Genomic DNA, 27,649 nt, shown 5'->3' with positions numbered 1-27,649 from the left:
CAAAGTGCTGGGACTATATATATATAATATACATGCATATATGTATAGATATATATTTTATATATATATAATAATAGTCCTTGGAAAATTAGCTTACTACTTGAAAAAAATATATGAATGACTGCTTTGAAATATATGTATTATATATATACATATATACACACACATATATATGTATTATATATATACATATATACACACACATATATGTATATCTATATACATATATATACACACACATATATATGTATATATATGCAACCTTCATGTGAGAGTAGGTATGCTTTTGGCTTCTGAGATGAACGTATTCATGATGATAAATATTTACTATGAATTCAGCTAAACATGAAACTCAGCAATATTCATATCTATTTTTCTCTATTTCTACCTAAATCTATATTTGAAAAGTTGTGCCTAAGCCTTCCTAGTTAGTTAGATTTTTATCCTTTACCATTCAATGTGTGTGTGGCTTGGAGACTGTTTTCACAGATCAGGAAGTTGACAGTTATGTCCCATCAGTGGACTAACAGCTCAGAGATCCTCTCTGTCATTAAACTTTTCAATCAGAGTTACTCCTTATAGATGGAGTCAGCCTTTTTTAGACTTTGATCTCAGCAACCCTCATTAAAGGAGGCATTACTTTATTGCTTTAAATAAATTCAAAAAACGCATATCAGAAACTTTTGATATGTTTGTTGTGTGCCATATTGCCAGTAATTAAATTAAATACTAGAAAATACACCATTAAACATGATATTTGATATACAGTTGGACCTCCATATGATAGGGTTCTGCACCCATGGATTCAACTCATCATGGATTAAAAAATTCCAGGAAAAAAATTGAATGATTACATTTTCACTAAACATGTGCAGACTTTTTTTGCTCGTCATTATTCCCTAAGTCACACAGTGTAACAACTACTTACATAGCATTTACATTGCATTAAGTATTTTAAGTAATCTAGAGATACTTAAAGTACATTGGAGAATGTACTTAGGCTACATGCAAATACTTCGCCATCTTATGTAAGGACATCTGAGGATTATTATCATCCAAGATTTTGGTATCTGTGGGGAGTCCTGGAATCAATTTCCAGTCGATACTTAAGGAAAGGCTTCATAGCAAGTTAACATGACCAAAATATATGTATTTCTGATAATAAGGATATTTTACTGCACATGTATCTTAAAAATTTCAAAGACCTAAATAAATTTGGAATTTTATTAAAGTGTAATGAGGCTTTTGAGTATTCTGTATTTTCTGAAGCAAAAAGTGAGTCTTACTTTCTATTCTGGTAATGACATGTTCCCAGGTAACTGTCTATAGGATGCCATTGGTGAAATTACTAAAATCTAACGGGTTTTCAGTAGTTTTATCTGTATCATTGTCATTCTGTTAAGATCTGTGTCCGTCGATAGTTTGCTCCTGAGCTAAAGAAAATTGACTGAGCCTATCAATTTGATAAGCATCCAATTTATATCTTCATTAAATAATATTTCTCAGTATCCCTGTTGATTTTGGTTACATTCAGTAGCCAAAATCAATAGGAATACAGGGGTAAATTTGATAGCCTTTTAAACAGTTGTATCATATGTTTTCATCAATTAATTTGTGCATTTATTCTTTTATTCAAACAGACAATTATTGAATATCAGTTATATCTTAACCATTGTCTATTTTCTTGGAATATAACTGTGTGTAGTACAAACACAATCTTTTTCTTGTAATTTGAAAAGCAGAAAAGAAGCCTACTATTACATTGCGAGTTTTACAAAGAAAAGTATAAGGTTTTCTGAGTCTTTAAAACAAATAGCCTAATCTAGCCCAGGAGCTAAAGAAAGAATTCCATGAAGAAATGCTGGAAGTTACACTTGATGAAATGTGACTTAGCAGATGTGGAACAGAGAAAAGAAAATTCCAGTTCACGGGGAACAACCCTGTGCTCTTGCATTAACCCATCAGTTTGGATAAACACACTCAGGTATTCATTTACCTGAGCTGGTTTGGAAATCAAGGGAAGAAAAGATACAGCATAAAACAAAAGACATGCGCAGTATTCTAAGAGAGAGTAGTTTAATGAAAATCAAAACAAATGTATACCTCCACAATTTAAAAATGGTACAAGTTTTATAGAAACAGATAAAGAAAATCAAGTAGTCAGTAGGTTAGCATTTTCAGAAGATGGTATTTCTGATACCTTTAGTCATGTTACTGACCTATCCCTGATTCTGTGAGTGCAAAGCAAAGCAAAACAAATGTCTAAGAGTGTAAGGGAAAGAACCTGAGAGGCTACAAATGAGATAACTGTTGGCCACATTAACAAAGCTTACCATGCCAGATTCATAATCTAGAAACACCCCCATCTGGCCTAGAGGCCTTTCTGTCTACTGAGGTAATAGTGGGGAAGAGGTCTTGAGATGACACCAGTAGTCTTCTTGACACAAAATGTAGAAAAAATTTCTTGGAGTTAACCATAATGTCATTTCTCATTGTCCAAGAATCGTTGCAAAATCCAACAGCCCAGTTCCAACACTTCCCAACATCCACCTCTCAGCAATATCTTCAAAAGTGAATGGCAGGGCTTGCCATCATGAAAACACTTAGATGTTGTTGGAGTTGGGGCAATGTTGAGATCATCAGAACCAAAGAGTAGCTGTCTCAGAACTTCAAAGAAGGGGGATGTAACAAGTGGTTATTTTATTATCCCAGGAAATATGCGCTGCAGGAATAAGAAAACAGTCACATGAAAACATAGTGTTATAAACTTCTAATGGACGTGGGCTTTGCATAGTGTCTACATGTGTCAGGTTATCACTGGAAATATGGGTCAGGACAGCAGGAACACTTGAGTTTACTGATGTTCAAGGGTTACTCCATATTCATAACAAGTAAATCCTGAACCAGCAAAATGGGGAAAAATTACAATATTTTTTGGAATATATAAAGAACAGAAATTATTGCTAAGCTCACATTCCCTAGAACATTTAAATTTCTGGAATTTTTAATAATTCGAAGTGAGCAGCAAAAGCAGCTTGCTCTTATTCTCAGAAAAATAATGTAAATAATAACTCTTATTTTAAATAACCACTTTGTCTCAGATTTATGGATTTTTCACTGAAGCATGCATAGGTATAATAAAGTAAAAGAAAATCCACATATGCTTTTGAAAGATTTCTTTGTGAGAATTCTCTGCCAGAGTTTCTCTTAAGAAAGGGATAAATCCAGTGAAATTAGTTGCCAGTTTACTTTGTGGCTGTTGTTATAAATATTACTCTAATGTTTTTAATATCATGGATGATTATACAAAGTATTTTGTGTATTGTTATACACCACTGTAATACTGAGTGTCAATAACCACAAGCTGGGGCTTGACAAGCTTAGCTGAGGCAGGCACCCTGCTTCCTAAGACCCAGCTTCCCTAAGTGCACCCTATAGCCTTTCCAATTGAAGTTGGAATCCACCATTTGCTACATACAAAAGCCCCAAATCCTTGAGGGTCTTTTCTTTTGCTTCTTTACACCCTGCTTTCACCATACACTGTCAGAAATACTTACCTTTCCCCCATAAGTCCTGGCATCATTTGGGGCCATTTTGTCAATTTCTTTATGTACTTTGAAAATTAAAATTGGAAATGGTAATTTTCTCTCTGTGATTTCTCTATAGTTCCTTGAAAATAGTAGCCCTGCCTAACAAACAAACAAAACCTTTCTACCTTTTAAGAAGAGGAAGACTAAATATACTCTGAAGGAGGGTACATTTTCATAATAAATTATGTTCCCACTTCAGTATTAGACTGATCACTGTTACGGTTCTCAAAACTTGAATATAGGAACAAATTTACCTTTCTAACACATTTCTAAAATTAAGTAAGAAGGAAGAGAGAAAATCTTAGCATTCATCACAAAATTCATAGTGAAGGCTTAATTTATTAGATTCCTAAGGATGGGTGAGCCCAAAGTTTAAAGCAATTGGTATCCAGGAAATGGCCACTGAGGAAATATATTGCATGGATTCCCAAATTTCTAAATATCTAAATATATTTAAATACAAATTCAAAAAGCTTCAAATAAACTTTTTTACTGCAGTTTTTCAGCAATTGAATGAATTTTGAAAGGAAATTATTTTATGGGGTGTTTTCTACTGTTTTTGTTTGTTTGAGTTTTGCTCCTGGATCAAGAAAAACTGACTTTGTCTCTTTTGCTACTAGACAAGCAATTCACTTTCAAGCATCATGAAAGCATCATTCCAAACACATCACAGAAGGCAAAGAGAATGAGGTCATTTTACCAGTGGACTCTCTTGTTCTCAGTCCTAATCTGGAGCAGCTCCAGCTCTGGTTTATGGTACATTTCCTTCAGTTTCTTATACATTCCTCCTATGGCTTTCTCCTTTCATTTCATTCTGTCTTTACTGTCTTTACTTCTCTTTGCTTTCCTATTCCAGTCTCTCCAAGTGACATTCCTCTTCCTCCTGAAGCAAATGAGAAACTGCAATACACAGCATGGATCATCTTCCTCCGTAGATTCACATGACCCTGAAGTAATAATGAAATCATTGGAACACATAGTCTACTTTTATTCATGCCTTTTTATTTCTTGTTTTATCTTAAGATATTTAGCAATTTGTTGCAATGAATGAACCAAAAATTAGAGACTGCTTTCTCTTTTGTTTCTTCCTTTTCTTTCCTTCTTTTCTATGTATGTATGTATGTATATATGTATTTGCATGAGAAGTCAAAATCTGGCCTTCAACTCTTTGCCCTCAAGTATCTACATTTGATTTAAAAATGGTAACTTATGATTTGATAATTAATTATTTTATAATACACAAAAGCCTCATTACTAAATCTGTTTAGTTTCTTTATTCTCAAATATTTTACCTGCACGCTGATTCTTTATTCTCAAAAACAATAGCGAATATTACTTCATAGAATGACATAGATGTTTCCAAAATTTTTTCTTTTAGCAGTTCAAAAACTACCTGCTAACCGGAGCCTGACCACATTAGTGCAACTTGCTTCTTCTTTTCTAAGGCTTTGCCCTACACCTATAAGTTGACTTCCATGCTATTTTCAGAGACATTATTCAACAGGCAATCGCCTTCCAATATTAATTTCCTCTCTTTCATTTTCCTGTTCTCGCTTTATCTTTGTTATTTTCTCTCAATTTTAAAACCTACTTTATTTACTCCCACTGTTTCAAAATAAAACTAAATAGTTACATTGACCCAATATCTTCACTTGATTTTTGTGCTATCTCCTTTGTCCATAACAAAACATATTCCTGACCACATGAGTATGTTCTCTGTACTCATTTGTGAAACTTTCCATCTTTCTTCAACTCAATGAAATCTTTCATACCCAACAGTTTACACAAACCATGTTCTTCATCTCACCACCAACATCCTTTGAACTACATTCTTTATCTGACCATGAACTTCCTTTGCTAAACACACATATTTTTATTCCTATTATTTCTAGTCCTTTCTTCCGTAAAACTCATACAAACTTGGTTTCTGAAAATTATTTTTAAAAATAAAATAAAACCTTCTCTCCTATTTTTCTTCTATCAACTCATGTTTACCAGTTTTTCTTTCCTAGCCTGGCCCATTAATACATGGATTACAGAAGGTGTTTTATTTAACCCCACCCCTCCACTGCCACCTTGGCACTTTCCTGATTAACCTGAAACCTCCAGAATTGGGGACAACTGGGTCCCTTTCATTCCCCCATATGGAGGTTGGGTTGGGTGGCCTCGCAAAGCCCCAGCTGCCTTTATATATTTTGGTAGTGGTTCAATTGTCTTTCTGGAAAATAATCATTTCAGATCACTAATTTAACCCATCCACTTTCTCTTACAGATACAAAGAGAATGTGCAGGGAGAAAGCAGAGTTTTCTTTAATCCTGGAGCTGTGGATGATGGACAGAGAAGCTGACTGCTTTCTCTCTGCACACTCTCTGAAAAAGCCTTAATTCCTCCTCCCTGCAGTCCTTGCAGCCCCTCTCTTTACCCTCCCAAGACCTTTAGTGCTCACGCTTTATCCATCTCATGTAGATACTATTCCCAGTAACCAAAATCTCCCGCCATTATTAACACAAGAGGAATAGAGGAGAAATCCATCCCCTATCCCTACTCCTGTCAGAGCAAGACAGCCACTCCAAACATCCGTTCATCTGCAGAATTTTCCCGCTAGTAATAAGGAACAGTTAAGATCAACCCTTTGGGTGCATATTTCTAACCTCCTTTCCCAAGTGTAGCTGACTTAATTGAAACATTTTCTTTTTTTTTTTGAGACGGAGTCTTGCTCTGTCGCCCAGGCTGGAGTGCAGTGGCGTAATCTGGGCTCACTGCAAGCTCCGCCTCCCGGGTTCACGCCATTCTCCTGCCTCAGACTCTCCAAGTAGCTGGGACTACAGGCGCCCGCCACCACGCCCGGATAATTTTTTTTTTTTTTTGTATTTTTAGTAGAGACGGAGTTTCACCGGGGTCTCGATCTCCTGGCCTCGTGATGCGCCCGCCTCGGCCTCCCGAAGTGCTGGGATTACAAGCATGAGCCACTGCACCCGGCCCTTAATTGAAACATTTTCTAAAGCCAAAAACTTGCACTTGAATTTGCTGATAATTTGCCGGAGACACCTCGTGGTCCGCAGTACCATATCTGAGAGTAAATCACACAGTCAAGTAATTAGCCATTGTGAAAGATGGGGGTGGTAGCCGCTTGTTATTACGGATTCTATACATTTCAGATCTGTCTCTCATATATGCCATATATGTAATGTATTATATATGATACTGGATATATATAATATGTATTATATATGATACATATTATACAATATATAACACATATATTCATGTATATGGATAATATACATATATATTATATATAGCTAAAGACAGATATGTAGATATGTAGATAGATATGTACCTCTAGCTCTACCTATGGTATTTTTTTCTCACTCATCGTCACTGTTGCTCAGGCTGGAGTGCAGTGCTGCTATCTCACTCACTTCAAATTTTGCCTGCCAGGTTCAAGCTATTCGCTTGCCTCCGCCTCCTAAGTAGCTGGGAGTACAGGCATGCGTCACCACACTCTGCTAATCTTTGTATTTTTGTAGAGAGGGAGTTTCACCTTGTTGGCTAGTCTGGTCTCGAACTTCTTACCTCCAGTGATCCATCTGCCTAGGGCACCTAAAGTGCTGGGATTACACGTGTGAGCCACCACACCGGGCTCATAATACATTCCTGGATGGGGTGCTATGGAGCAAGGACAGGCAAAAAGGCTTCTAGGTAGGGTCCTGGAGGGACACTGCAGGGACCAAGAGGGGTGTTTGGAGGAGGAGAGGATCAGGACATACTCTAGAAATTGACTTTCAGGAATAGCTTGAGGTGGCCTGGCACAGCGATGGAGCTGGATCCAGTGAGGTGGGGCTAAGATTCTACAGGGCAGGAAACAGAGAGGACTGCCAGAGGCATTTCTCTCCAGGTTGCAGCTGTAGAATATAAGCTCACTGTAGCCCTGACACTAAGGTTCTTTTAAGAACGCTAGATGTTACTTCATGAACAATCATATCAAGGTATACTGTTTTTGGAAAGGCATTTTCTTCCCTCTGCCCTCTCCTTAAATAAGAAACAAAGAAGAATAACAACAAAAGCATGTCCTATTGATGCTATTTGTATGGAACGAAACTTGAACTTTTACAAGGTAAAGATTGGTCAAGATAGCTTTCCTAGCATCCTGACTCTAGAGCTCTCCTGTTGATCCCATAAGGTATTCAATAATAAGGGCGTTGACTTTTTGCTCTGTCCTGGTTCTGCTTCTGTCTCCACTTACTTTATTGGGGCCTTCGCTTTTTTCGATCCTATTGTGTCAGCCTTGTTTAATATGTAGTTTACTCCCAGTATATATGGAATTTGATCATGGAAGAGAATTTGGGCTGGTTATTTTAAGAGCTGTAGAAGCCATATGGTCCTAGCCTCTTTTTATCTTATCCTGGACTCTTGCTTATTGATGTGTGCAAACTCCCACCCTACTCAGTTTCAGCAGCTCTTTTTTAATTACCTTGCACACTTTCTAATGAATCCTTGTTGCTGACTTGGGGAGTTCTCAAATCTACATGTGCTCTGTTCACCCTCTCTGCTTCATCCTGAAAGGACTCTGATTCCTCATGGATATTGCTGTTGCACCTGATTTGTCTGTGACTATTTATATTTGGGATTTTTGTAGGGTACATTGTCACTCAGTGTTGTTGTAGATATTATTCATGAATTTTGATTTTGTTATTCCAGATTTTCACTGTTTTTCTTTAGAGGTTTGGAAATGGTCTGAAAGTATACTCTCTATCTTTTCAGAATTTTAAGGTGCAAATTTTTAAAATGTGTAAACAAGGAATGCCTCTAAACTGGATCTCAGTGCATTTAGCAGGTTCCATGAGCTATGTGTAACAGAAGACCAGAACAAAAGAATTGTAGAAGTAGCTTCTCCACAGGCATCATGGCCTTATTCTCTTCAAATGTTTAGGTATGCTGTTTCCTCTGTCTGGACGTCACTTCCACTTCCAATACTACTTTTTTGAATTGATACTTGTTTTATCAAGGATAAATTTTGATTTAATTGCCTTGCAGAAACATTTTTACATTTAAAAAATTGTATTGTACTTTCTGTCAATTGCATTGCATTCAAGGATCTCCCATTATTATGTACAAATATATATATAGTGTGTATACATACACACATACACCTACATACACATACACACATACATATACACACACATACATACACATACATACATATACATACACACACACATATACATACACACGTACATACATATACACACATACATATACATACACACATACATACATATACATACACACATACATACACATACACACATACATATACACACATACATATACATACACACATACATACATATACATACACACATACATATACACACATACACATACACACATACATATACATACACACATACATACACATACATACACACATACATATACATACACACATACACACATATACATACACACATACATATACACACACATACACATACACACATACATATACATACACATACACATACACACATACATATACATACACACATACACACATATACATACACACATACATATACACACACATACACATACACACATACATATACATACACACATACATACACATACACACATACATATATATACACACACATATACACACACATACATACACACATATACATGCACACACATACACACACATACATACACATACACACACATATACATACACACATATACATACACACATACATACACATACATACACACACATACATATACATACACACATACATATACATACACATACATATATATACACACATACATACACATACACACATACATATACATACACACATACATACATATACACACATACATACACATACACACATACATACACACACATACATATACATACACACATACATACATACACACACATACACATACACACGTATACATACACACATACATATACACACATACATATACATACACACATACATACACACACATACATACACATACACACATACATACACATACATACATACACATACATACATACATATACATACACACACATATACATACACACATACACATACACACATACATATACATACACACATACATATATATACATACACATACATATACACACACCCATAGAATCAACAACACTATTTTTTAAAATTTCTGGTAGTTAGGTCAAATTTGGGATCAAATTCTAGCAAGGGTGCAGGTCTTTATGCGTTGCAGAGAAATATCATTAATTGAATTTTTATTTATTGAATGTAATATATCTTGTTATGTAATATGCATTACTTAAAGGTTTTGTTGGAATTAAATAAAGGATAAATACGGATGATGAAAGGAATAAAGGAGAAAAAAATGCGAAAATCAACCTAACATTTTCTGTAAATCTACTGTGAGATAGGTACTTTATAAGCATCAAGTGTAGCCTTTACCTATATGTAATCTCACTGTAATTTTTTTTGTTTCGTTTTTGGTTTTGTTTCGAGATGGAGTCTTGCTCTGTCACCCAGGGTGGCCCACAGTGGCATGATCTGGGCTCATTGCACCCTCTGCCTCCAAGGTTCAAGCAATTCTCTTGCCTCAGCCTCTTGAGTAGCTGAGATCACAGGCAAGTGTCACTGCACCTGGGTAATTTTTGTATTTTTAGTGGAGAGGAGGATTCACCATGTTGGCCAGGCTGGTCTCGAACAACTGACCTCAAGTGATCTGCCAGACTCAGCCTCCCAAAGTGCTAGGATTATAGGCATGAGCCACCATGCCTGGCCTAATCTCACTGTAATTTTATTCCCACCTCATGAATGTATAGATGAGGTAACAGAAAAGCAAAGAGATCATTATTTTAACCAATGATATTTTATTATAATAGCAAACTCAGAAGTTCAGTTTCTATTTGTCAGTACTTGTGCTTTTTAAACCAAATAATACCATCTTTAACTCTGAGTGTCATGAAGTCAAGAATTGTACGTTTCATCTGTGTGTCCCACATAAGGAGGGCAAGACTTAAAAAAGGGTAGATGCTGAATAAATTTAAAAACGCTGTATTTAAAATCGCAAGCAAAGCCCCAACTGCCTTTGTACATCTCACCATCAGACTGAACTATAGGCCTTACTACCACTTAGTGGCAAATGTGACTTACAGTATCTTCTAAATTGGAAGTAAAAAGACTCAGATCTTTAAAGTTAATTTTGCAAACTTGATGTTAAGAAGCGAAACAAGGGGCATAATATGCAAATACATTTTCTAAATAAATTCAACCCATCAGCCATCTAGAATTCATGAAAAAATGGTGAAAATGCTTAAATCTCCAGAATCTGTAAGAAAATGAAAGTGTGATGGTAAATTTTATGTGTCAGCTTGAATTGGTCTCTGTAAAGTAGGTTTCCCTCCCCAGTAGCTCCTGAATAGAACAAAGGGCAGATGATAGAGGAGTTTGACCCTTTTGTTCCTGCCTCACTTCTTAAGCTAGTACATCTCATCTTATCTTCTCCTACCCTTGAACCGGGGTTGACACCACTGGCTTCCCTGGTTCCCAGGCCTTCAGACTCAGATTGAATGACACCTCTGGCTTTCCTAAGTGACCAGCTTGCAGATTGCAAATTATGGTATTCTTTGCCTCCACAATTTTGTGAGCCAATTCTTCATAATAAAATTAGTCTTTCTGGGTGGGCAGATCACTTGAGGTCAGGAGTTCAAGACCAGCTTGGCCAACATGGCGAAGTCCTGTCTTTACTAAAAATACAAAAATTAGTCGGGCGTGGTGGTGGGTGTCTATAATTCCAGCTACTTAGGAGGCTGAGGCAGGAGCATCTTTTGAATCTAGGAGGCGGACATTGCAGTGAGCCCAGATCGCACCACTGCACTGCAGCCTGGGCGACAAGACACCGAATCTGTCTCTCTGTCTCCTCCTTGATTATTCTATCTCTCTCTCTGTCACTCTGTTTCTCTCTCTATGTTGATGCTACTGTTTCTCTGAAGGGTGATGACTAATACACTAAGAAAAAATTACATAAATATATGATAAATTTAACAAAATAAATTTGTTAAAAATCGATATACATTATAAAGTTAACCAAATAATAATAACAGTAAATAGCAATTTTCTTTTTTTATAATTTATTTCAAATGTACACATTGGCATAATTTTCATGATTTTAAATTCTGTAAGCATTAGATTGAAAGTCAGAAGCAAGCCAAGAACATATTACTTTATTATTGCTTAACATTCTCCTGGATATTTTAATCTGATACATTTAGAGGTATAAAATGGTAAATATTTTCATTATTCTCTGAAACTTATTTGCCTAGAAAAAACTTATAAATAAAAATTTACTAAGATATCTAGGGACAAAATAAACACATGATAGTCAATGGTTTTCATATAAAAAGTATACATCTACTTCTGTGATGCTTATATTCATGAGAACAAAATATGAAAATATCCAGAAATGTTTAAGAGAATAAAGGTATACTGAGAAGGCACTAACCTTAGATTGATTTTCAAACATATTAGTAAACCAAAAAAAAATTAAAACAATTTTATATTGGTGCATGAATTCATAGAGCAGATAGTGAAACAGAATAGTGTATTTATCTATACGTGTCTTTCTGTGCATCTTTCTATCAATCCTGAGTGCTTAAGGTGAGATTCACCTGCACCTGAAGCAGCAGAAAATATTTGGAGCTTCAAGAATAAATGCAGATGGCACTTAGAGATGCTGTACCCAATGTCATAAGGGATTCTGTGGAGGAGCTCATTCAGATGAAATAGGTAAGTTTTTATTTTGTATTTTCATTTTTTTTTTTGGAAATGAGAAAGAAAAGTCTCAATGAAAGCTAAGAGTCAGACATATATATATATACAGAAATATTGCTGCCTACTCCCAGGCATGCGAGTGACCAACTCCTTACTTCAGGGAGTGGAGGAGAGAGATATCAAGAGTACAACAATTTTCTTAAGACATCTACCCCACCTTTCATCAAATATCCCCAACCCTAGATTAAGTGCAGGAGTCCTGAAAAACATTTCCACAGGGAGGGTCGGGGTCCCAGGCTCATGGGTGTGTTCTTACTGCCTTTAGCAGAACAAAAATGAGTAAAGCAAAGCTTCTTGCTTCAGAAATATTCAGTCTAATACAGTGTGTACCCTACACCTAATCATCGCTTCATTCCAGAAGCTTTAATTGCAGGAAATTCACTGGGAAAGGGATATTTGTCTGTTTTTTAAGGATAAGGTTGGTATTGGCTCAAACTTATATTTATTCTCCCCAAAGAGTCCCTCCCAGGTTTGTAATCCTGATGGAAGAGGGTGCTGCACCACGTTGCTTCTTTCCAACCTGTCCTATTTTGTGTAGAGGAGGAGAGTGCGGAAGGAAGAAAAGAAAAAAAAAAAAGCAAAGAAGTAAAAAGAGGCAGAAGGAGAGTCCCTTTTCCTTGACACAGATGGGATGAATGGGCTTTTGCGGAGAAACTCTGCCTGACCCTGGAGTCTGAGTCAGGCGGAGTCTGAGTCAGGTGGAGTCCCAGTTAGAAGTCCTCTGAGGAAGCTGCACTAGAGTCACTGCCTTCAGACATCAACTTCTATTTCTTCTCCACTGCTGCAGTCTAAAGAGTTACTGCTTTCTTCCTCTTCGCCATCTTTCTTCCTGTTCTCTTCTGGTTCCGTGGAGACATGACAGTTTACCGAAATAGTCTGTGATGCATCTGTTCCTGCAGCCTGGAGCCCCTGCCCCTCCCCAAACCCTTCTTGCAGACCATTTGCTGATGAGGACTGCGGATCTGTTTGTCTCAAGTTGGGGGCCGGGCCTCCTGTCATCGCCATATTCTTACCCTTAGCATAGGTCGATTCTTTGTATGCAGCATAGTCTTCAGGTGACAAAGTCTTGAGCCAGAGATCCAATTTCACTCTGTATTCCATCTGCAGCTCCTCAGCCTGGCTCTTATAATGATCCTTCTGGCTCTGCGGGATGCGCTGCCAGCGTCTGCCAATCTCTACCATGCGCTCCCTCAGGGACAAATGTTGCAGCTCCTTACTTGACCAGGAATCTTGGTGAAACTTGTGGTATCCATTCATGGGGGGTTTCTGAGGCTCTCCATGAAATTCTACTTTCTTGAAAAATTGATCTGTTTTTGGAAGAGACCTCATTTCTTCAATATTTTTCTGAACCTTCTTTTGCACTTTGGTTTGAATCCTCTTGGAGACATCAGATTTCTTGCCCTTCTGGTCTAAATCAGGGTGTTCTTCCCTGAATCGAGCAAGTTTCTCCTTAAATTCTTGCTTTTCCTTCTGGAAATCCTGAATATATTTCTGTTTCATCTGCTCTGGGAGCTCCTTGTATTTCCTTGACAGGATTTTGGTCAGGTCCTGGCTTCTCATCCCAGGGTACATTTGGGAGTACTGGGGCCAATTCTCCTTGAAGAAGCGGATATAAGCAGTAAGGGGCCTCTTTGGAAAGTCTGGATGGTTCCTGCCTTTTTGGATTTTGTTTGTATTTTTAACACATTTCTTAGCTTCCAGGACTAATTTGTTCAAAGTGCTGAATTTTCTCAAGCTGCAAGAAATCTCTAACCATTTGAGTCTGCACATTTCACCAGAAAAGTTTTTAAAAGCTACTTTTCCCCAGTCCATGTGTGACTGAGTTGAGCTGAACGTGCCCTTGTCATCAGATGGCAGATTATTCTCCATGCATTCCAGTAACCTCAAGATGTCTGCGTTGGACCAATGGCCTTGGTTTCTAGGCAAAGCCATTTTGATGTCTTTGGCTTACTTATAAGATCCCGGTTATGTAGACACCAGAGTTCCTTACTTTTAAGAGTCAGTGGATGATTTATTTCTGGAAGTCCTGCAGTATGTGTGATTCTGTATTTCTGAGGAGAAAGAAAGGAAAGTTACTCTGCTTCATTGGGATTAATGAAAAAATTACACTCTATTTGCCATATATATCCCTTGTATAATTAATTTACTCTTAACGATATAAATAAAATACAGCCTATTTCTGAATTAAAATCCATATTTGCCTTTCATATGCTATGTGTGCAATATTCAGTATCTCCACACCCCACCCCAGCCTTCTTTCTGCCAGATATCACATGAACCGATCTTAAATTGAGTTGCATAAGGCAAACACCAGACCACTCATCACTTAAGAAGCCTAATAGAACAGAAACGCCCTGAAGACAGAGTCAAAAGTTAAAGTGGAAGGAGAAATGCCTAAACAGGAAAGACTGTTCATTCTACAGTGTCCTGAGTATGGCCATTTTCTAAGCACAGCCCAAATCTCCATAGCTAAAGGTGCAGATGAGAAGTTAAAGATGCAATAGGACAAGCCCAAGAGCTCCTCCAGACATGCATCCAACTGTTATCTTTTTATGAGGGAATGTGAACCTGTCATAAAAGACTGAATTTAAGATTCTCCAGGACCCATGCATGGGAATGAATGCTTTCTAGTGAACCATACTGCTTCTCCTTGTAAATATCAAGGATTTAATGACAATTATAAAACATTTCAATTTTATTTGGTTGACTGTTCATCATCTTTAAGCCTCAGTGAAAGTTTGGCTTCCTCTGGAAAGTGCCTCCAAAATACTTGGCATTTTCCATTATAGAACTTGAAAACATGGCAGATTCAATAACTACTGCTTTTTTTTTTTTTTTTTTTTTTTTTTTTTTTTTTTTTTTTTACCAATTTTGTTTTGCCTAAAGTAATTCCTCTGGGACACAATTTCCCAACTAATTCTCCAAATTCTCATAACTCTTTCACTAGTCTTTTTAGGATAATCTTCTATTCTAAGACAAAGCCTAACTTAAGTAAAATTATGCACAAACACATACAACACTAAATTAAACCAGATCTTAAATAGAGGGTGCATAAGGAGTGTAACATGGGGCCTTTGGCGGAAAATATGCATTAGAAGGGAAAGAGAACAGAGTTAAGATGCCAGTGGAGGTTGAAATTCAGAGAATGAGTTTCTGAATATGTGAGAACACTTTTGAGAACTATTTTTAATTCTCAGTAGAGTATAGAAGGATGTAGCCTTTGAATGATGTTAAAAATTCACTAGAAGTATGAAGAATGTTATAATATCACATGCCTCAAAACACAAATTCCTTAATATATAGATTAAAATGTTTTAAAATATTGGATAATTCAAGTCCATATTTGAGGTAGAAGATAAAATAAATAATAGCTCATATATCAAATTTATTATGTGAAAAAGACTTTTGGAAAATTGTTCATAATAAATGAAAATATAAATAAAAAATTAAAATTTATAAAAAAAGCATTAAAATAAACTGTGAAAAACTTAGAAAAGGGTAAACTTGAAAGTTCTTGAATTTTTAACCTCAAAAATCAGAAAAAAAGTCATTTCATTAGTGTCCTAAAAAAAAAATAAAAATAAACTTAATAATATAGCGAGAGTAATTAAGAAAAAAGTAACATTCACAAAGGAAAATAAAATAATTAAAAATATTTGATTTCATACTTTGTGTTTAAGATCAAAACATACTCTGAAATGGTTCAGAGATAAAATGATGTCAAACTTCCAAATATATTGTAAGTGATGATTATAAAAAACAAATACATAAATAAATATAAGATGTATTCTAACTCAGAAAAAGGGAAGTCATATAGACTTGGTGTTAGAAAAGAGATGTGGAACACTCAGAATCTGAATTTAGGAAAAGAAGTACTGTCTTCCCAATCGTAAATGTTAGGATGATGCGTATAAAGCAGTGAAAATAAAAATACAGTTGTGTTTTTGTTATGTGGCTCTTTTATGAGCCAGATATTTTTTCAAATTGCCAGTTAAAGAGTGTGGTCTCCCAAAATATATGTCTAAGTCCTAACCCCTGAAACCTGTGCATATGACCTTTTGAAAATAGGATCTTTGCAGATGTAATTACCTTGGTAATCTCCTAATGAGATTAGTCTGGGTTTAGGGTGGGACCTAAGTCCAATGACTGATATCATTATAGAAGAAATAAAAGGAAGATCTGAGACACATCGACAGCCATGTGGAGACAGAGGCAGAGACAGAGCTCACTGCAGCTATGCTGCCACAAGCCAGTGAAAGCTAAATGTTCCCATCAGCCACCAGAAACTAGCAGACAGGGAGGGGCTGGATTTCTACTCAGAATCCCCAATAGGAACCAACTCTGTCAACCTGTTGATTTTAAATTTTAGGCTTTCAGTATGTGAGAGAGCAAATTATTGTTTCATCTGTGATAGTCTATTACAGCAGCCCCAGCAAACTAATATGCAAATGTTTTACACTTATTATTATTATCTTATTTTTCTCCTTGAATCTCTATGAGGTCATTTTATGCTTGCTGTTCTATTACTTCCATGATGAAACTGCGACCAGGTGTGGAGACTCATGCTTGTAATCCCAGCAATTTAGGAGCCTGAGATGGGAGGATCACTTGAACTCAGGAGTTCAAGATAAGCCTGGGCAACAAGTGAGAAATCCCTGTCTCTTAAAAAAAGAAAGAAGCTGGGAAAAACTAAGAATTTATACAGGGCCAGGCACAGTGGCTCACGCCTGTAATTTCAACACTTTGGGAGGCTGAAGCAGGAAGATTGCTTGAGCTCAGGAGTTTGAGACCAGCCTGGGCAACATAGAGAGACCCCATCTCTAGAAAAACACAAATTTAGCCAGACACACACTTGTAGTGCCTGTAGTCCCAGCCACTCTGGAGGCTGAGGTGAGAGGATGGCTTGAGCACAGGAGGGCAAGACTTCAGTGAGCCTTGATTGTATCAGTGCACTTCAGACTAGGCAACACAGTGAGACCCTGTCTCAAAAAAATTAACCTTGTCAATTGTATGTGATTGCCCCCTTTTCTGTGTTCGAATACATCTTTTATTTGTTTACTTTTTACTTTTTATCATCATCACTTATAAAATACTTAGAAGTTTAAGACATCCTTTTATCCTTGAACCATTTGAGGATAAGTTTTGATCTTAAACATAATGTATGGACTGTGGTGACTTTGTGAAGCTGTATGAATTCTTAATTTTTAATTTTTATTAATTTTTATTTTTTAAAATTTTTATGACATAAAAAAGTAAAAAATAAAAATAAATAAATAAATAAAAATTTATAACCTTCACAAAGTCACATGTTTTCTATTTTATAGAGTAAAAATATCAAAAAATGACAAGAGGCTTTGAAAAGAACATTCAAACAACAAAACAGATTTTGTAAATTAAAAATACCATTACATAAATAAAAACTTCAGTGGAATATTAGGAAAATAAAAAAGTGCCTTTGAGCACTTTGAAAACTTTGCAGAGGACCAAGGCTGCATACAACCTGAAGTTACAGACAACATAGAACTTTTCATATTCTACAATAAAGGTTTCCAATTAAATTCTAGATGTCATGCTATAGATAAAACTGTAAAATATCCAGGACTTTCCATCCAGAAGTTCACAATTTTTATAAACAAAGAAAAAAATTAAAGGAAATACTCACCTGAATATTCTATAACTGGTCTGAACAGTGTTTGCAGGAAAATTCATGCATTTGTCTCACGAGTTTGGTGTCCTCTGGGCTTCCTGGATAACAGATGTTATTCTCTGAGATTTCTACAGTCTAGCAAATTCCGAATGCCTCTATAAATAATAAGTCTTGCTTTTTGGAGGGCAATGTATGATAGGATCCTTAAAGCCCCTCCCTTATTAGGTTTCTGCAGTACAGAGTATCAATGAAAGGATTTACCTTTCCACCATTGTTTACATCAACTCAATTTCTAATCTCTGTAAATAACCCTCTACAAACACCCTCTAGTTGTGGTTAGTGCTGGTTTATCTTGTCTTTTATTTATTTATTTATTTATTTTGAGATGGAGTCACCCTCTGTCATCCAGGCTGGAGTGCAATGGCATGATCTCGGCTCACCGAAACCTCTGCCTCCCAGGTTCAAGGGTTTCTCCTGTCTCAGCCTCCCGAGTTGTTCAGATTACAGGCATGTGCCACCAGGCCTGGCTGATTTTGTATTTTTAGTAGAGACAGGGTTTCACCATGTTTGCCAGGCTGGTCTCGGACCCCTGACCTCCAGTCATCTGCCTGCCTTGGCCTCCCAAAGTGCTGGAATCACAGGTGTGAGCCACCATGCCCGGCTTTTGTCATTGATTATTAAACAACACCCACGTGGCAAATTCATGTTTGATTTTCTGGGGCCCCAAGTCTACTTTCATTTCTGCTCGCGTTTTCATAAATTCAGATACAAAACCATTTACTTTCTTTGATTTCAACAATAAGAATCACAAAACTAGACCTTACATACAAAGTACATCTCACTAAATTGGGGAATTGGTAAATAAATTAAATTAAAATGGTTATTATCTATTGCTATTTATATATTTCCTTGTAACCATTTCCAATTTTGGTGCCCATCCCTCATCAGATGGTGCTTGGCGCTCCTCTGTGCAAATGTCCTCTCTTCTATTTCCACAAAGGCAAAATGCTGTTTTCTATATTTAGGAATACTATCAACTTGTTACTGTTGCCATTACTTCATAGTCACCTACTCATATGTACAGTTTCTAAACTAAAATATGGCAAGAAACTTGTCAATGAAGACAATTCCAAGTGAAATTTTAGGCGTGTTTCTTTTTCTGCAGAGTAATCGACTGATTCTCAAATTTTACGGGGCTAGTTTAGGCACAGCTCTTCCCTCTGAGATCTTCATTTTCTGAGAAACTAACTCTGAATCTGTGTCCTGATGAGGATCTGCCGTCACACATACCACAAAGTGCCACCCATGTCAAGCATGAAAGTCCGCACTCAAACTGACACCCACAATTGATATCACAGCAGAGAAACAACGACATAGAACACAACTGAGAGGGAGAGCTGTCTCAGCTATGCAGCAAATGCTTAGGACCAAATGAGGAATCCATGCCTCACACACTCTGGGTTGGAGAAGATGGGACTGCATTAGACAAGTTGGTTTTTCATTTGTTTGTTTGTTTGTTTGTTTTTGAGATGGACTCTTGCTCTGTTCCCCAGGCTGGAGTGCCCTGGCATGATCTTGGCTCACTACAACCTCCGCCACCTGGGTTCAAGCAATTCTCCTGCCTTAGCCTCCCAATTAGCTGAGATTACAGGCGCCCACCAACACGCCCAGCTAATTTTTTATTTTTATTTCTGGTAGAGTCGGGGTTTCGCCAGTTGGCCAGGCTGGTCTTGAACTGATGACCTCAGGTGATCCGCCGCTCTCAGCCTTTCAATGTGTTGGGATTACAGGCGTGAGCCACCGCGCCTGGCCTAGATAAGTACTGTTGAGGGATAAGATGGTAATACCTGAAATATTTGGCTAGAGATGTTCTTTATATTGTTTTTACTTCAATCTCTCTGTCTGTTACTTGTATCCTGTACTAACAATCAAGGCTCCTTTTGATGGAAATTATTTTAATCTCTTAGCTGTTGCCTCTTTCTGCCTATAGAACATCTTGCACACCACTACCTGACCAGATTTTATAACTCAGCATTCAAGTGAAGCTCCTATCATAGTCTAATCTCTTCCTTATGGTATCCTTGCTTTTCAGTACTAATCTGAGATACTCCTGCTGCTTTTCTTCAGAACAAACAGCTCTTTCAATAAAGCTAATGTCAGGAAACTTGCCATGCAAATAAACACAACAAATAAATTGAAACATAATCTATTTTATTTTTTGCACTAACAAACCTCTTAAGTGCATTTATGTCCTTAATGAAAGAGTTGTTTGCTTTTCCAAGTTCTGCAGTTTCTTTTCTAAATTGTTCCCATTTTCCTTATACTTTCTACAATATTCTCATGATGCTTCATTGTTTCTTTTCGGGCCAGCCTCTCTCTCCTCTCCACTGCCTTTTGAAAAGCTGAGCAGTTGGACCTGGGAAAGATGCCCTACCAGCTCTAAGCACAATGCTGATAGAGGATGCCAATCTGGGATGATGGCACATTTTCCGTGACAGCTGCTACCACAACCTGGTTACTGGCTGCTAGCATTCTCCACCCATCAGGGGTCTCTAGATAGTGCACTGTGTACGTCACCAGCAAAGAGTAGCTCCTCTAGTCTGTTATCTTTTCTGCAGTCCTTGTGCACCAAGAGTATCATTACTAGTTAGTTCTAAAGCTCCTCACTGAGTGATGGCAGTATGCTGCCCACTGATAGTTTGGTAAGCTGGAGCTTGTACCATCACTGCAACAACAGCAGATGACACTGCTTTCTCATCGTCATACTTTTCTCGAATTCCTGGCTTTCCAGGTGCATGTAAGGATACACTACTCAATATTATCATGTTGGAAATGCTATTGGACAGTATCTGTCTTACCTGTTAAGAATCAGATATCCATGAACTGTATTCTGAGAATCTTTACCCTTTTTACTTATGAAGATGTGAGTTGCAGAAAAACACTTCGTAAATCTTTGGTAGAATTCTTCTGGACCACTCTCCATATAAGAAGCTTCCCTGAATGACTCCAGCTCTGTGGAAACCATGTGGATCCTCCATGCACGATGCTACAAAAAAATCACAGAAATTTGTCTGAATCATCCTTTTTGATTCTTATAGGCTTCTTCCTTCCTATTAAAGTGATTGTTTTATTAATAGGATTAGGGTAATGTAGTGTTCTCTGTGCATGTTTCCCAAATATGTTTGGAAATAAACTACAGGTGAGGGAAGAGACTCACAAGGGAATTCCAAGTGGCTGGGATTAAAGAATGTGTGAATGAATAAATGATCTGTTTCCAAGATTGGATTAAAAGAAAAAATTGCCACTGATCTCTTTTCCATGTTGTGATTATATTGTCCTGTTCTCTCAGTTGTGTCTAGATTTTCTGCCTATCTCCCAGATTATCCTGCCTATCTCCCAGAAAATTCAGAAAGATATTTTCTTTCTGAAATTTTCAAGTAATAAAATAATGAATTTAAGCTCCCCCTATAAAACAAGGTCGTGTGTGTTTCTAAAAGTTAGAAAGGTTAGAAGTATAAAATTCCAATATGTATTAGGTGACTGTCCTCAGCCATTTTAAGGCAACCTCAGATGAATATCAAGGATAGAAAATTAAATCCTAAAATACTATAGAAATGTGAGATAAATGTAAAAACATTCTGTTAATTCAAATTTTTAAAAATGCCATTTATTTGGACTATGCCCCAAACAGACCGAATCAAAATGCAGCTATTCATGCTAAAGTTCTGCATCCCTGAATTTTTAACTACATTGTTTACCTGACTTAGTAAAAAATCAGGACAGATGCATAATAGCCAAATGCCAAAACAGGCCAGCTTTAGCCAGCATGATAAGGAAGTCCTCTATTCTTTCGTCTGTGCAAGAAGAGTAACCTGATGTTAACCATTTCGCTTGTTGTATTATTTTGTTTGTTTGTTCCTGTTCAAGAAACCTTACAAAAACTGGCTCTTGTCCCATACCCAGGATAGAAACTCTCTATTTTTGGATGAGATATTTCCTGATTTTTGAATCACAGATAGAAGCCAATTTGATCATGTAGCTAAATTTGCAAAAATATTGTCCTTTCATATCTTCAAATATACAGTGAGAAAACCCAAAGAGATATGAGAAAATCTAGCCAAAATCACACACACACACACACACACACATACAGACACACACACACACACCAGGAGTTGAACTGAGAACAGAAATAACATTTTCTGATTTGAAGGCAGTAGAATTTTTATTGTCTAATAACAGTAACTTTATTTTACATAATCTTGAATTTTTGGTTACTAGCAATGAGTCAAAGGAAAGCTCACAGGACACCCGGGTAGACATTCCTCTCTGAGTCTGCAACATCATCAGCTATAGTTAGTTGAAATGATAAATTAAATTATGCTGGCTTAATTGAGAACACAAGACAAGAACTCTATGTATGCTACTATTATGCATTTGCTTTATTTTGCCACAAATAATTTTCCTTTCTTTTCTTTTCGTTTGAGACAGAGTCTTACTCTGTCACCCAGGGTGAAGTGCAGTGGCATAATCTCAGCTCATCGCAGCCCGCACCTTCTGGGTTCAAGCAAGTCTCCAGCCTCCGCGTCTCAAGTAGCTGAGATTACAGATGCTGACCACCATGTCTGGCTAATTTTCATAATTTTGGTAGAGACAGGGTTTCACTATGTTGGCTAGGCTTGTCTTGAACTCCTGACCTCAAGTTATCTGCCATCCTCAGCCTCCCAACATGTAATTTCGTTTTTTTAACTATATGGTTAACACATCTTAGTTCCTTCCTGGGCTCATATACCTTGATGTGACCTTTATGCTATGGCTTTCCCAGAATTTCATCATAGACTATGATCTCTTCTCATTTTGTATACTCTTCCTTAAAATTTCATATCACTTCTCTGGTTTGAACTACACACATGCTATGTTTCCACATCAGTTTTTACTTTTATTTCTATGAAGAATTTTACTTCTGCCCCCCAAAATGTGACAAGGCAAATGGATCAATAACCTCTTCAGGAGGTGAGAAGGAATCTTAGGTTTCTGATATAACTGGCAAGGTTCCCAGTGTCTTACCTTAATTTTATTTCTGAATTTTAGGAATGTCCCAGGTGATAATAATTATAATAGAAGTTATCAAAACAGGAGGTCCTTTAAGAACTGTAACACTCACCGCCAGGGTCCATGGCTTCGTTCTTGAAGTCAGTGAGACTGAGAACCCACCAATTCTGGATACAGCATGATCTTGCAATTTGGGGGCCTCATCTTTTTTAACACTTCTTTTACTTCAGATCTTCTAGTGCATAATTTCAAAAATTTAGTACGAAAGGTAAGAAAGCAGAGTGCAGTGGATCATGCCTGTAATACCAGCCCATTGGGAGGCTGCAGTGGGAGGATTTCATGCTTCAAGAAGTTTGAGACAAGCCTGGTCAACATTGTGAAACCTCATCATTACAAAAAACAGAATTGTACCCGGGTGTCGTGGCAGGAACCTGTAGTCCCAGCTACTGGGGAGGCTGAGGTGGGAGGATTGCTGGAGCACAGGATGTTGAGGCTGCAGTTAGCTGGAATGCCCATCTCTGCATGCCAGCCTGGGTGACAGAGGAAGACCCTGTCTCAAAACAAACAAAAAAGTAACAATATAAAATATCTTACTGATATTTGTAATGTTAATCATGTCAAAACATATTGGATATATTTGGTTAAAAATTTTTACTAAAATTAATTTCAGTTGTGTTTTATTGTTTTATAATATAACTAGAAAATGTATTCCCACTGTGCAGCCATAAAAAATTACTAGATCACATCTTTTGCAGGGACAGGGTAGGAGCTGGAGGCTATTATCTTTAGCAAACTAACACAGGAACAGAAAACCAAATAGTGCATGTTCTCACTTACAAGTGGGAGCTAAATGAGGAGAACATATGGACACATAGAGGGGAACAACACACGCTGGGGCCTATAGGAAGATGCGGGGTTAGAAGAGGGAGAGGATCAGGAAAAATAACTAATGGGTGCTAGGCTTGGGACCTGGTTGATAAAATAATCTATACAACAAACCCTGATGACACAAGATTACCCACGTAACAAACCTGCGCATGTATTGCTATACTTAAAATAAAGTTTTAAAAAGTATTTTCTTCTCTTTCCTTTACAGTTTCTCTGCAAATGCATGAATTAAAGAAAAGCAATGAATATATTTTTCATGGGATAATATTCAAGATATATAGAAACAAAACTTCTGAGATTTAACTAAAACAATGTTAAGAAGAAAATGTATAGCATTATATTTATCTGTTATTTACAAATAAAGGTCTATCCCGAAGAGCCAGATAAACAAAAGTAAATTCATGCCAAAATCTAAAAAAAATAAAAAAATTGTAGAATATTGATTAAAAAGCATACAGTAGATAAAATCAATGAAGTCAAAAGTAGCCTTTTTTTGTTTTGTTTTGTTTTTTGTTTTTTTTGTTTGAGACAGAGTCTCACTCTGTCACCCAGGCTGGAGTGCATTGGTGCGATCTCGGCTCCCTGCAACCTCTGCCACACAGGTTCAAGTGATTCTCCTTCCTTAGCCACCCGAGTAGCTGGGATTACAAGCACGCGCCATCTCGCTTGGCTAATTTTTGTATTTTTAGTAGAGCTGGGGTTTCACCATGTTGGCTGGGCTGGTCTCAAACTCCTAACCTCAAATAATCCACTCACCTCGGCCTCCCAAAGTGCTGGGATTACAGGTGTGAGCCACCACACCCACAAAAAGTAGGCTCTTTAAATAGATAAATTAAATTGATAAATTCTTAGTGAGACTCAATTAAAAAATGGAGACGAGGAGTTCAAATATGCAAACACTTAGGTCGTCCACAAATTAATATGTTAATAAGAAGATTTTAAGATGACTTTTATGCTCATACACTTGATGATTTAGATGAAATGAGAAATTTCTCTGAAAAACATATCTGACAAAAACCAACAGAAGAAACCATAGACAAATCTAAGATATGATTTAGATTCTAAAAATTTACCCTATTATTTAAAAAACAAAATTTCTCCCAACAAAAAAACCGGTGATCTTTTTCAGTAAAATATTCACAACATTTAAGAAAAAAAACACACACTTTTAGACAAACCCTTCTAGAGAACAGAAAAAAGCAGTAATACTTCCCAACTCGTAACTTTGCTTTTCTGTTGTGTTTTTCTTTTACTTTTTGTAAACAGCTTCTCTCTCTGTTGCCCAAGCTGAGGTGCAATGGCAAGATCATAGCTCACTGAAGCCCAAAACTTCTAGGCTCCAGTGATCCTCCTGTCTTGGCCTCCCAAAGGGCTGTGATGACAGGCTCTAGCTGCTGTGCCAAGCTCCAACATAGAATTTTGATATTCGATCCTGATAAGTGTGTTACAAGAAATGCGAATTGCAGTACAGACTCTAAAATAAATATAGGTGCAACAATTCAAAAAAGTTAGCTAGCTAATCAAATCTTGTGAGAGATAAACTCATATCATTTCCAAGTGGAGCTTATTCTAGAAAGGTTGACTAAGGCAACATCAGAAAATGAAATAAGTAATCACCACATGAACAGGATGAAATACATATCATTGTTCCTGTAAAAAGAGGAAGAAAATATTTGATACAATGAAATGGTCATTTATGATTTTGAAAGCACTATTAAAAACACTTAAATAGCCGTGAACTTTCTCTAATAAGAATGTAATAACTTAGGGCCGGTACCATATTTAATGGAGAATTTGAAAGCTTCTACCTAGGAATGGGAATGAAATATAAATCCTGTTATCATCACTTGTGTTCGACACCTTGCTCCACGTCCTTTTCAGTGCAACTAGACAAGAAAAAGAAGTAAATAATGTGACGGTTCAATAGAAATAAAGATATCAGGCCGGGCGCGGTGGCTCACGCTTGTAATCCCAGCACTTTGGGAGGCCGAGCCGGGTGGATCACGAGGTCAGGAGATCGAGACCACGGTGAAACCCCGTCTCTACTAAAAAATACAAAAAATTAGCCGGGCGTAGTGGCGGGCGCCTGTAGTCCCAGCTACTCGGAGAGGCTGAGGCAGGAGAATGGCGTGAACCCGGGAGGCGGAGCTTGCAGTGAGCCGAGATTGCGCCACTGCACTCCAGCCTGGGCGACACAGCAAGACTCCGTCTGAAAAAAAAAAAAAAGAAAGAAAGAAAGATATCATAATTGCATTATCAGCAAAACATGACAGTTCAGTTAAAAAATAAATCTCTAAACCATTAGACATATTCGTGAATTGAAAAACAAATTGAATCATGCATGCTTTTAAGACAATAATTAAAAGTGAGAGTAAGCCAGACGCATTGACTGACACCTATAATCCCAGCACATATATATATATACACACACACAATTACTGTGAATATACGAATACTATATTATACAAAAACATGCCTAACACACTCATACACCCCACACCCACACACAAGGCTTTGAGAAAGGCACTTTGTTCTGGGAATGAGGCTTATGAGCAGTGAGTTTGGGAATCAAACCCAGGCAATTTAGCTTCAAGACATTGCTCTTAACCATGATACCATATTACTCTCAGCTGACTTTTTCATAGTGGGTGATAATACACTTTAGCCTCATGGCAATTCTAGGAAATGTAAGCACTCAAGAATTATTTTGAAATATGCAGGAAATGTTGCTTGTTGTCTTCTTTACCCCTTGTTCTCTACAACTTTGCTTTTCCTCACCAAGGGTTATTTTTCTGACACATTTATGGGTGCATTCCATTAAAGAAAGAGTTTTACTTGGTGTCAGGCACTGATAGAAGCTCTCTTTCTCCATATATGCCTGAACTTGACTGTCCTGCTTCTGTTCCAATTATTTAACCCTGAATACCTTTCACCCTTTTAGATGTCACAAGGATGTGACTGAGCAGTTTCAAGGGCATCAACTTTTGCTTTCTCCTCCTCCCTTAGAATCCTGCATCTGCATTGCTGGTCTCAGACAAAACAGGCAACCCCTATTTCCCATTCTGGGATATTTTAATGATCAACTTCTCTTATGTTGTGTATTTGAAGGGCATGGACAGATCATTGGAAAGTGGATAGACAGGGACCTGTGTCCTGAGAACTGGGCCAGAAGACTGACAGAGGGGCAGAAGAATTTCAGAGTGATTCTGGCAGGCATTATGGTTCAGTAAGGGCCAGAGGAGTGGAACATATGGGCACAGGTTGAGAGGACTGTGACAAGACAGGGCCTATCTCTTTTGCAGCAGAATGTTAATAGACATTATATTTTAGTAAAAGAGGACGTTTCTCTGAGTCAGCATTAAAAACTTTCACAGTCTGGAAGAATGAATAGTCACAGGACCTAGCCTCACCTTCCCTTCTGAGTATGAGAGGCTACAAGGCAGTGAGAATGGAACAGCTTTTATCTGAGGTTAAAGCCAGTGTCTCTCTCTTCAGCCCACACTTACTGGTAAGGTCCAGTGGATGACTCGGCTACAGGTTTCTGGACTTCTGGCTTTTGAGGGAAAGACTTTGTCAGCCTCTATGCTGAAGGTATTCTATG

General features: G+C 37.3%; 1 protein-coding gene across 1 annotated transcript; it reads right to left on the bottom strand.

Moving 5' to 3' along the window:
- Positions 1 to 11,997: 11,997 nt before the first annotated feature.
- Positions 11,998 to 26,098, bottom strand: UBTFL1 (upstream binding transcription factor like 1). Its single transcript, XM_055252663.2, has 4 exons — positions 23,273 to 26,098; positions 20,967 to 21,154; positions 18,124 to 18,206; positions 11,998 to 14,512 (listed from the first exon to the last, which is right to left on the bottom strand). Exon 4 carries the CDS (start codon positions 14,391 to 14,393, stop codon positions 13,212 to 13,214), a length of 1,182 nt encoding a protein of 393 aa, XP_055108638.1. The 5' UTR covers positions 14,394 to 14,512; positions 18,124 to 18,206; positions 20,967 to 21,154; positions 23,273 to 26,098; the 3' UTR covers positions 11,998 to 13,211.
- Between the last annotated feature and the right edge of the window lie 1,551 nt (positions 26,099 to 27,649).

Source organism: Symphalangus syndactylus, chromosome 18 (assembly GCF_028878055.3).
Source record: "Symphalangus syndactylus isolate Jambi chromosome 18, NHGRI_mSymSyn1-v2.1_pri, whole genome shotgun sequence".
NCBI classification, from domain to species: Eukaryota; Metazoa; Chordata; class Mammalia; order Primates; family Hylobatidae; genus Symphalangus; species Symphalangus syndactylus.
This window is presented reverse-complemented; position numbering and strand designations above follow the sequence as displayed.

Bases quoted from the DNA above. Each gene is read 5' to 3' on its own strand.
- UBTFL1 (XM_055252663.2), bottom strand. From the start codon at position 14,393: ATGGCTTTGCCTAGAAACCAAGGCCATTGGTCCAACGCAGACATCTTG.